Consider the following 11,508-nt stretch of genomic DNA (forward strand, 5'->3'; position numbering starts at 1 on the left):
CACTCCATTCGGTAACAGGAATACAGAATACTGGATTAATGGAAAGATTCTTGTTAGTGTGGATGAGTAGAGAGATCTCAGTGTCCATGTACGTAGATCCCTCAAAGCTGCCACCCAGGTCGATAAGGTTGTCAAGAAGGTGTATGGTGTGTCAGCTTTTATTGGTAGAGGGATTGAGTTTGGGAACCATGAGGTCATATTGCAGCTGTACAAAACTCTGGTGCGGTAGCACTTGGAGTATTGCATACAGTCCTGGTCACTGCATTACAGGAAGAATGTGGAAGCATTAGAAAGGGTGCAGAGGAGATTTATCAGGATGTTGTCTCGTATGGAGGAAAGGTCTTATGAGGAAAGACTGAGGGACTAGAGGCTTTTTTCATTGGAGGGAAGAAAGTTGAGAGGTGACTTAATAGAGTCATACAAGATGGTCAGAGGATTAGATAGGGTGGATAGTGAGAGCCTTTTTCCTTGGATGATGATGGCTAGCATGAGGGGATGTAGCTTTAAACTGAGAGGTGATAGATATAGGACAGGTGTCAGAGGTAGGTTTTTTACTCAGAGAGTAGTAAGATCATGGAACGCCCTGCCTGCAACAGTAGTAGAAGCGCCAACTTTAAGGACATTTAAATGGTCATTGGATAAACAGATAATGGAATATGATTTGGAGATGCCATTGTTGGATTGGGGTATACAAAGTTAAAATGGTGTTGTGTGATTTTTAACTTTGATAATGGAATAGTATAGGTTAGATGAGATTCAGATTGGTTTCACAGATTGGCACAACATTGAGGGCTGAAGGACCTGTACTGCGCTGTTCTATGTTCATATGGTCTGGAACTTTTCAATTAGTTCCATTCCTCTGTTCTTTGCCCTTGGTTCTGCCTTTTGCTTTACCAATTCCAAGCCACTTACCAGATTTCCTTTTGAAAGTAACTGTTGAATGAGTTTCTACCACATTTTCAGACAACGCAATCGAGGTCATTATGACAGGCAGTAATCATTTTCCTCGTCCCCGCTGCTTCAAACTTCATTTCGGTTTTCTCTGTCGCCTGCGGATGGTAACTAACCTGCTGTTCATTTCTAGCAAGTGCCCTTTAACAGGTTGATTCAGGCTGCTCACAGCAATCTAGTGAATAAAACTGCGACCTCTAGGGGAAATATTCACAAACTGAGGCAACCCGCCACAATCACACTATCGGTATTTATGGACATTTACGAAATTGTCTAAATCTTCTGCTGCGTGACGTACTTATTAAGAGGAACACAAATCGTTCACGAAATAGGCCAAGCTTCCTTCCTTATTCAGTGGGAGCAGTTTTACTGAAATTCGCCCTGTAACTGTGCACACAGAGAGACAGAAGGAAAGGAGTTTGCGTTGTTACCCAGCCGATCACAGCCTGTTCGGACTCGTCCTGCACTGAATGATCAGAGCCACAGGAGCAACTTTAACTCAGGTACATGCAACAGATTACACACTCTCCAGCCGAAACTCCGCAACGTGCGTGTGTGAAAACACCACAACTGAGCAGAAAATATCTGAATTCTGGATTTCAAGAATATCCCCAAACGCAGATCAATATAGAAATGGAATTCTATGAAATAATTCTTAGTTTATTTTACCCATCTCTTTAATTTTGTGAAACATAGGTTCAAATTGTCTTCAGTACAATATAATTCCCAACACCTAAACATTATCGAATCCTCCCACTGTAATAATGTAGGTACAAACAATGACTGCAGATGCTGAATTAGTGGTGCTGGAAAAGCACAGCAATTCAGGCAGCATCCAAGGAGCAGTAATAATGTGTCTAATATGAGGGACTTATAGATTATGATTCCCTACACAGCAAGTGAAGTACAGAGTACTTCAGTTAGTTCATTGCGTCTGGGCCAGTGTTGTGGCGTTGTAACCGGTTGTATAAATACAAGTTCTGCCTGACTATATTGGGAGGAAATGTATCTTTAAACTGGTTTTAAATAGCTATAACTGTATCAAAAGGGAATGAGTTATTTGACCGCAGTGGATGCGTTTATATAAAGGAATCTGGGAGAGCTCGGATCGGGATGCAGTTTGAAGTTTGCCGCTTACCAGAGTCCTGTCGAACCGGTGGGGTTTGGAAGTCGCGGAGAAACCGAACAGCTCAATGGTCAAAAGGATGAGAGGGAAAGGCGACATCCCGTAACAACACAGTGCGGATGGAAAGAGACAGAGAGAGAGGTTCCGGAAGTGGCTTTTCAGAAAGTGCCCGTTTCCACGTTAAAACAAAAGACTTCTCGCCTTGTCAGTTTCGGCGTGAAGTTTCGTCTGTTACTTGTGCACGCTAATAAATCGCTGCTGGTTACTGGAGTGTATGGACCTGAATTATCTTCCGCTCCCGGAATGCTGGTTGCCCGAGTGAAGCGGTTCTTTCAGTCAGTGGTGCCTGTGGCTTTTGACCGCCCACCCCCTCGAAGCTCTTCACGAAAGATGATCGCTGCCACTTTTAACGGGACTGTTTGGAACCAGTCGACCCACGTGGAAAACGAACAACCCCACCCACTTCGGCCCCAACCCTGCCTCCCATTGTCTGTAAACCCTGCCCAGCGATTTGTTTCCTGTCCAGATGGTTGTTACAAAAGCACTCACTCTTCCATGTGCATTTAAGTCCTAACCGTTTTACAGTTCCGTCTTTTTCTTGTTCCCAGTCACATCTCAAATCATTTTAAGTTTATCCACTTGCCACCATCAATCAAGAATACCTTGCATTTATTTGGCGCCGTTCACATCACCTGTAGGTCCCAAAGCACCTCACTTTTCATGGATTATTCTTTGACTGTCAACTCTCTACTCTTCAAAAGCGGAGGCCCCGGTTTAACCTCTTGCCGAAAAGATACATCTGTGATCTTCCGACTCAGAGGCAATTGTGCTGGAACTGAGCCAGTCTGATTCACGAGCTTGTCTTTTAGTCAAGTCTAGTGAAGTGAGTGAAAAGGAGATTCGGTCTGAGCTCGGTTTGGCCTCTCCTTTCGAATTTCTGATGTCCAACCCCACTAATGAATGTGTCCGGTCTATGAGGCGATGTTTTGATTCAAGGATGGGACTGCACTTTGAATGCTTGTTTATAAAATCCAATCAGAAGATTCCTGCTTTGAGGGTTTTTATTGTCTACTTACTGACGTTAAATGACATTGATCTAATTCCATAAGGCATGTTCAGAAACTCGCCAATATAAATGAGATTCTATTTATTGTAAAAACCAAGCCTGTGAGTAAATTCATCTGCCTCAGTGATGCTAAGTCTAATGATGCAGGAAGGTCTCAGATCCATATAATTAATCTCAATGCCCCAGGATTTGGAAAGAAGACAATTGATTGTGGATCCTGCTCCAGATCTATAACCAATTCCTGCTGGAAATTGGGCTCGTGTGGATGTCAGGTTGGGCTGTACTGCCCGCCACCCCCATGCTGAAACAGTCTGCCATAAACAGACACTTAGGTCAGGATGTCTGTGGTGGCTGTGAAATCAAACCCCAGCAATGAATTGCATCCCCGGGAAAAGAAGGAAAGTATGCTATACCAACCATCCATCAAAAATCGCCATTTCCCTCTGAGCGTCTGTCTGGCACTCTATTTATAAATATGAAAGTCTGCCCAGCTTGAGTCACTGTGGAGCTTTTTGTTTTAAATATTTTTTAAAATATTGTGGGTGCTTAAAATCAAGGTGGAAACTATAGGAATTAACTTTAGTGAAAGGGATAAATGTCCCTTCTTAGGTCCTGGAAATTTATTATTACAACCTCTGCCCATAAAGAGCCAAATAAGACTGAGAAATCTGCACGTTGAGAATTGCATGTACAAGCCCCAACACTCCATGCCCCAGCGTGTAGATGCATCAATCCTTCACAGCACCTGCATACATTTTTTTTAAAAAACTTTATACTTTATCTTTTATAAATTGGGTTATAAAACACTGCTTGAGGCATGAGAAACCTCCAGAGCTGAAAATGTGTTGCTGGAAAAGCGCAGCAGGTCAGGCAGCATCCAAGGAACAGGAGAATCGACGTTTCGGGCATAAGCCCTTCTTCAGGATGAGAAACCTCCAGCAATGTTTTCACATTTAGAGACAGAGTTTATTCAACCATCCTTCCTGTTAACTGAAAAGAGAAACCTCTGCTTCTATAGTGCCTTTCGCAATTTTTAAATATTCACTCATGGGATGTGGACATCACTAGCTGAGTCAGCATTTATTCCTCATCCCTAGTTGCCCTCTTGAGCCGCTGCAGTCCACATGTGGTAGCTTGACCCACAATGCCCTTAGGGACCAAATTCCAGGAATCTGAAGATATCCCAAAGCAATTTATAACCAATGAAATAATAACCAGATAGTCTGTTTTAATTAATATTATTTGCAGAATAAATATTAGCCAAAATTCAGGTTTACTTCAGAATAATGCCACTGGACAGATTTTAACCTCTCACCTGAAAGACAGCATCTCTAATGAGATAGTGTTCTTTCAGTATTGACTGGAGTGTCAGCCTGGATTTTGTGTTAATTCTGTAAGTGATGGATCTAAAGGTAACCATAGCATGAGGTGCTGCAACTACTGGACACCAAAAACAAATGGAGTTCAACCAAATTGGATTTAATGTTTGCAAAATGAGGCCACCTGTAATAAAAGCAAAGTATTGTGGATGCTGGAAATCTAAAATAATCAGGCACTGCCTGTGGAGAGAGAAAAGGAGTCAATGTTTCAAGACCAATGTGATTCTTTTTCAAAACTGAAGGAGGCTGGAGAAATGATTACTTTTCTGCTCTGGAAAAAGGGAGAGGAGAAGGAGCAAGGGAAACAGATGGTAAATAATAGTTGAGAAGAGATATAGATGAATAATGGGTGTTAATGTTAGGTGTTAATAGCAGGAAGTAAATCATCTCTACTGAGAACAAACCCATGCAAGGAAGACACAAGGGTGGGATGGGGTGTTTGGGGGGAAGTGGATGGTGGGTTTTTCAAAATGGAGGACTGAGTTCATGGTCTGAAGCTTTTGAACCCAATGTTAATTCCTGAAGGTTACGAAGTGCCGAAGTGGAAAATGAGGTACTGGTTTCTCCGGCTCACATGGAGCTTTACTAGATCACTGGAGCAGGCCTGGGACAGAAATGTTAGCAGAAGAGCAAGGTGATGTATTGAAATGGCCTCCTATATTTCTGGACTGATGTGCATTCCCAACATAAAATTGTTACATAAAGAAATATGCTTCTTGTCACAATGAACACCTCAATGATATCATGGCAATTGACACTCCAAAAAGTTTCAGAGATTTGCATGCATAAAGGTGGAAAAAATTCTTTCAGTCCTTCAAACCTGTTCTGCTACTGAATTAGATCATAGCTGATCAATATCTTAACTTGACCTTAAGTATTTCAGTTAACCCTCCCTTTAATCTATAAACTCAAGGGAATACCAGCATTTGTCTTAGAGCTGTTGTGGTGCAGGGGTAGTGTCCTTACTGCTGAGTTGAAAGGCCCAGGTTCAAGTCCCACCTGCTCCTGATGTGTCTTAACATGCCTGAACAGGGTGATTACAAATACTTACAACCTTTGTCTACGCGACTTGTCCACATAATTTAACCCTTTGAACCCATTGATTAATCTGGCAAATCAGCACTCCTACTTTCCAAGGCCACTATATTTTTATTGAAGTGTGGTACTCAGATCTGAACGCATTACTATAAATTGGAAGTAATCAAAGTTTTTATAAATATAATGAGCTTCTAATACTTCATATTCCAGCCCAATTGGATTAAAGGTAAGCATTTTATTAGAGTTTTAGGCTAGATTTGTACCAGTACTCTAGCTTCTAGTGACTTCTCTACTAGGTCCCTTTAAATCTCTTGACGACTCCACAGTTCATTGATTCTAACCAGAGAAAAAATACTCTGATCTGTTTTTTCTTTATCCCCATACTTTGATGTTGATCCAAAACCATTACAAGAGTTAAAATGAAATTCCCTATCACTCTTTTATCATTCTGTATTTTCAGTGAGTCAGATATTATTTCAAAGCTGTGCTTGGAAATTTGTAGGAAAAAAACATAAATGTCACAAATCATGTGAAGAAAGGAAAGAGAAACAGCTGTCAGAAATACCTTGATTGAAGTAAATAAATGGGCCCCTTTGGGGTTATGTTGACTGCTTCCACCTGGAGTGAAATTCAGTAGTGAGTGGTTATGCTGCTGGACTGTAGTCTAGAATTTCTGAGTTGACTTGAACACAAATATCAAGCTGACACGTGTGTACTTTGAAGAGGTGGGGAGGGGGAGCTATCCCTGATGTACTTGCCAATATTTATTTTTGAACCAATAATGCAAAAAAGATTATCAGGTCATTATTCCATTGCTGTTTGTAAGAGCTTACTATGTACAAATTTGCTGCTGCGTTTCCTATATTTCTTTCAAATGTTTTGAAATGTCTGGTAATCATGAAAGGATGGTTCATTAATGCCCGCTCCTAAATTGGCCAATATATGTCTGCCCCATTTAACTGTTGTATCCAGCTGCTGGTAATTCAACCTTCTCAGGGTAATTAAGATAAGTAACGAATGCCTACCTTGTCTTTTCCTGAAAATGAAATTAAAAATAAATTTGATGACTTTACCTTCTTCAATAAATAAAGACTTGCATGTATATAGCACTGATCATACCACTTAATATTACAACAAATTACAATGACGTGAAGTGTATTATATACCTCATTCATACAAGAGAGCTGTCAATATATACACAGCAAGATCCCATAGACAGCAATGAAATGAAAAGAAAGAACTGCATTTGTATAATATCTTCATGGCGTCCCAAAGCACTTTGCATTTAATCAGATACTTTTTTTAAAGTTCAGTCATTGTTGTATTGTGAGAAAGACAGCAGCTAGTGTGGACGTAGCAAGCTCTCACAAACAACAATGTGACACTGGCCAGGTAATACATATTTTTTTGTAATGTTGATTGAGAGATAAATATTGGCTAGGACACCAGGGATATCTTCTCTGCTCTTTTTCAAAGTGATGTAATGGTATTTTATACATTCCCCAACAGGGCAGATGGATCTTTAGCATAATGTGTCATTCCATGACCACATTTCATAGCTGTGCAATGCTCCTTAAGTACTGAATTGGGAGCATAAATCTATATTTTATTGCTTGCCCTAGACTTGGAATTAAATTCTCAACCTCAATCTCAGCAACAGGGGTATTACCCACTGAGCCCTGCACTTATATAAAATAAATGGGAATGAGAATAGAATAGTCCCTCTCAAGCTCAGATTTTTTTTCTGGGTTAGAGTTAATCAGTTCTGGAAGCCCCTAGTGTCTTTTGAATTCAATCTGACTCAATAGTATAATGTAAAACAGGAGATAAGAAATAGTCAGCCTGATTTACATCTTTTCTTTTTTTTAATTTCCATGGCTGGACTCTGTCCACATCTAAGATGCAAACTTATTTGTTCACTGCAGTGATGTTGACTTATCTCTTGAATATTTCCAGCATTTTCTACTGTTGCAGTATCTGTGATATTCTGATATTTGCCAACACTTGTCTACTTGATGAGCACAAGAAGAAATATTGGGGAAGTGGCAACAACATCAAATTATTTCATCCCAGACAGAAAAAGGAAACAGCCAAAGCAAACAGAGCACATTAGTTACCTTGGTGATGATAAAGTTTCAAACATATAACCTGTGCAGTAAATACCCGCAAGTTGAGCCATGCCTGATATAGTCCCACCCAGGGCCCTGTGGTTACCTTGGCAGAAGTCTGACCCATTACAATTTCCATCTGCAAACCAGAAATACTCATCCTTTTGGTATTTAATTATTTTTGGAATTAATGTATTTCCCTTGATATTGTAAATTCTGCCAATCTAGTAACAACATATGTGGCCAATGAAACTTTCCATTGCTTATTTAAATGATACTTAGTTGGAGTCTCCTTGCCTTATGCATGGGCAATAAGACCAAGTGTCTTCTGATGATGTGTGGCGAGGAGACAGTAAGGCACAAGAATAATTGAACTGGGACATGTATGTAAAATTCAGTCTTCATTTTAAAGTCATTCATTCTATCCTTATTTAAAGATACAAGATTTTAAACATTTCCAGTTAAATAATATGGCAGAGACTGTGCAAATTAGAGAGCCAAGAGATGCAAAACTAATGTTTTACAGCCCCATCACTGGCAGAAGCATAGCTAGTCAGAGGACACAAATCTAATATAATTAGCAAAAAAACGAAGATGGGGGGAGACACAGCCAGTTAATGCGACCTGGAATTGCACTGTCTGAAAGGATAATTTGAGAAAGAATTGGATAGAACTCGGCAAGGAAAATAATTCCAGGGCTATGGGGAAAGAGTGAAGAGATTGAGTCTCATTGACAAAATCTTCAAGACCAGGAAATATACAATGAGCTATAAAGCCTCTGTCTGAGTTATGATTTGTCAAATTGGGGGAGAAGTTTATGTAAAATATTATTAAGTGAGAGTTCTCCAATGCCAATGCCCTAGTGCTGAAATGTTAGTGAAGAATGATGTTAAGTATTGAGTTTTAGATTATTGATTTTCAATGGTCACTGGATCAAACTGTTATATTATTAAACCGTTTATGTTTATTCATTCTTTCCAGTATTATGTCTGATCTTGGGTTTAATCCTGCTCTTTGATTTTTGTCTGCTGTCTAGTATTTAAAATGGAAGTGGGATTAGAGTCAACAGTCAGCACTAGGACAGATGTAATGGGCTGAGTAGTTTCCTGCAGGGATCTGTGATTTCCGCATCAATGTGCCAGAGCCAGCATTTATTCATCTATATTTGGTCTATTTGTCCCAGACACAGTGTTTTTGGTAAACATTTGGCAAGATTAGATGAACCAAACTGAAATCATACATGTCAGGATCTGGATCACAAAATACAAAGCAAAAAACACCAAAGCAAGGCTAATATAAAAGTGCCAAAAATCCTAATTTCAGCTTGCAAAGTTTTAATTCGTTCATGGGATAAAGGAGTTGCTACCTCACATAGAATTTATTACCTATCCCTAATTATCCTTGAAAAGTCATGGTGAGCTGTCTTAAGACCTTGACCCAGCAAGAGTGAAGAAACAAAGATATAGTTCCAAGTCTGGATGGTGGATGACTTTTAAGGGAACTTGCAAGTGGTGGTGTTCCCAAAATACCTGCCGCCCTTGTCCTTCTAAGGTAGACATCTCTGAACGCGCTGCCAAAGGAGCATTATTGAGTGATTGCAATACATCTTGTAAATTGCACACACTGCTGCCACTGTGCATGGTGGTAAGGTGAGTGAATGTGGAAGATCATACAAAGTGTGCCAATCAAGCAAGTTGCTTGGATAGTGCCAAGCTACTTGAAGTTATTGGAACTGCATCCTATCTAGACAAGCAAAGCTATTCCATCATATTTTTGACCTGATGGTGAACAGGCAATGATCAGGAGGTGAATTATTCCCCATAGAATTCACAGTCTCTGACCAGCTCACTGTATTTATTTGGTTGGTCCAGTTCAGTTTCTGGTCAATAATAACTTCAGAAATGTTGATTGTGAGGGATTCAGCGATGGTAACACCATTGAATATCAAGAGGTGATGGTTATTCTCTCTTGTTTTAAATGGTCATTGCCTGGCACTTGTGCGACATGAATGTTACTTGCCACTTATCAGCCCAAGCCTATACATTGTCCACGTCTTGTTGCATATGACTGCTTCAGACCTTTAGGGATCACGAGTAGTTCCAAAAAATGTGCAATCATCAGTGAACCACTGACCTTATGATGAAAGGAAAGTCATTAATAAAGCAGATGAAGATGGTTGGTCTAGGACATAAACCTGAGGAACTCCTCTGGAGATGTTCTGGGATTGAGATTATTAACCTCCAATAATCACAATCATTGTCCTTTGTGCTATGTGTGACTTCACCTAATGGAGAGTTTTCCCCGATATCCACTGATTCCAGCTTTACTAAAGCTCCTTAATGCTATACTTAGAGACAAGTCTAGTGCTGAATAGACAACATTCTACTTTGATATTAAGGGCAGTCACTATTACCTTTCCTCTGGAGTTCATTCTATTGTCCATGTTTGGACCAAAACTGTAATGAGGGTAGGAGCTGAGTGGTCCTGGTGGAACCCTAACTTAACATCAGTGGGCAGGTTATTGCTAACCAAGTGCTATTTGATGGCACTTTGCTGATGATTGAGGGTAAACTAATAGGGTGGAAACTGGCTGGATTTCCTTTGTGGACTATCTGTAGTTGGGCAAATTTCCACATTGTCATACAGATGCCAATATTGTAGATGTGCTGGAATAACTTGGCTAAGGATGTGGCTAGTTATGGATCAAAGTTTTCATTACTACTGCTGGAATGTTGTTAGGACCTTACGATTGCTGTCAGTGGATTAAAGGATAAACATTTACCCCGAGTTTTTGATGTGGTTGCTTCCCAATGATGCCACCTTGGATGATAGACAAACAGAAATCTGATTCTCTCACAGATATGCATCCACTGCATTCTCTGGATTCATTGGGAGGCTCATTGAACAAACACTATTCTCTTTCTTGCAACCACCTTTTCAAATTTTCAGACAAAACACCAGCAGAACGAATTATGATAGACTGTATTGGATGGCTGAATATGTCTGCTCCGTTATGTCATGTTTTCTCAATTCTCAAATGGCTAGTATTCCAAGGACAAAGAAAATGCTTTAAAGATATTCTGAAGTTCTCCTTGAAGCACAGCCACATTGACATTAAAGACTGGGAGGAACTTCTTACAAATCATTCAAAGTGCCAACTTCCACATCAAGATGCATTGTGCTTTAAGTCCAGAAGTCTTCATGATGACGCAGAGAAGGAAAGGGAGTATAACCAGCACTTCAGGCCCCACTAGCTCATCAAACATCTGGCCCCGTGTGCCCAAAGATCTGAAAATCAAGAATTGGCCTGTGCAATCTTGTGAAAACTCATACCAGAAAGTTGCAACTGAGTAGACATCAACCCTGAACTGAGAGACAACAGACAATTCTTTAAACTACAAGAAAGTGAGGACTGCAGATGCTGGAAAAGCACATCAGGTCAGGCAGCATCCGAGGAGCAGGAGAATCGACATTTCGGGCATAAGCTCTTCATCATGAGTTTCCTGATAAAGGGCTTATGCCCAAAATGTCGATTCTCCTGCTCCTCAAATGCTGCCTGACCTGCTGTGCTTTTCCAGCACCACACTCTTGAATTCTTGAAACTATCTCAAGAAAGGAACTTTCAAAAGTTGATTGGGGGAGGTTATTCATAGGAGAAAGTGAGGACTGCAGATGCTGGAGATCAGAGCTGAAAAATGTGTTGCTGGAAAAGCGCAGCAGGCCAGGCAGCATCCAAGGAGCAGGAGAATCGACGTTTCGGGCATAAGCCCTTCTTCAGGAATGAGGAGGGTGTGCCAAGCAGGCTAAGATAAAGGTAAGGAGGAGGGACTTGGGGGAAGG

General features: G+C 40.5%; 1 protein-coding gene and 1 long non-coding RNA gene across 3 annotated transcripts in view; one reads left to right on the forward strand and one right to left on the reverse strand.

The window, feature by feature from the left end:
• Positions 1-3,087, reverse strand: part of LOC122542753 (SPARC-related modular calcium-binding protein 1-like) — a 98,608-nt gene extending 95,521 nt beyond the window's left edge. The window contains exon 1 of one of the 2 annotated variants that reach the window (XM_043680755.1): positions 2,090-3,087. In XM_043680755.1, coding sequence (XP_043536690.1) covers positions 2,090-2,176 — 87 coding nt within the window. In that variant the 5' untranslated portion in view covers positions 2,177-3,087. The remainder of the gene's footprint in view (positions 1-2,089) is intronic. The other variant, XM_043680754.1, reaches the window with a different exon arrangement.
• The window catches only part of LOC122542754, a 21,953-nt gene continuing 11,765 nt past the window's right edge, over positions 1,321-11,508 (forward strand). Inside the window, exons 1-2 of the long non-coding RNA XR_006309861.1 lie at positions 1,321-1,454; positions 5,048-5,156. This is a non-coding gene — a long non-coding RNA (uncharacterized LOC122542754). The remainder of the gene's footprint in view (positions 1,455-5,047; positions 5,157-11,508) is intronic.

The sequence above is a fragment of the Chiloscyllium plagiosum genome, chromosome 41 (assembly GCF_004010195.1).
Source record: "Chiloscyllium plagiosum isolate BGI_BamShark_2017 chromosome 41, ASM401019v2, whole genome shotgun sequence".
Taxonomy (NCBI): domain Eukaryota; kingdom Metazoa; phylum Chordata; class Chondrichthyes; order Orectolobiformes; family Hemiscylliidae; genus Chiloscyllium; species Chiloscyllium plagiosum.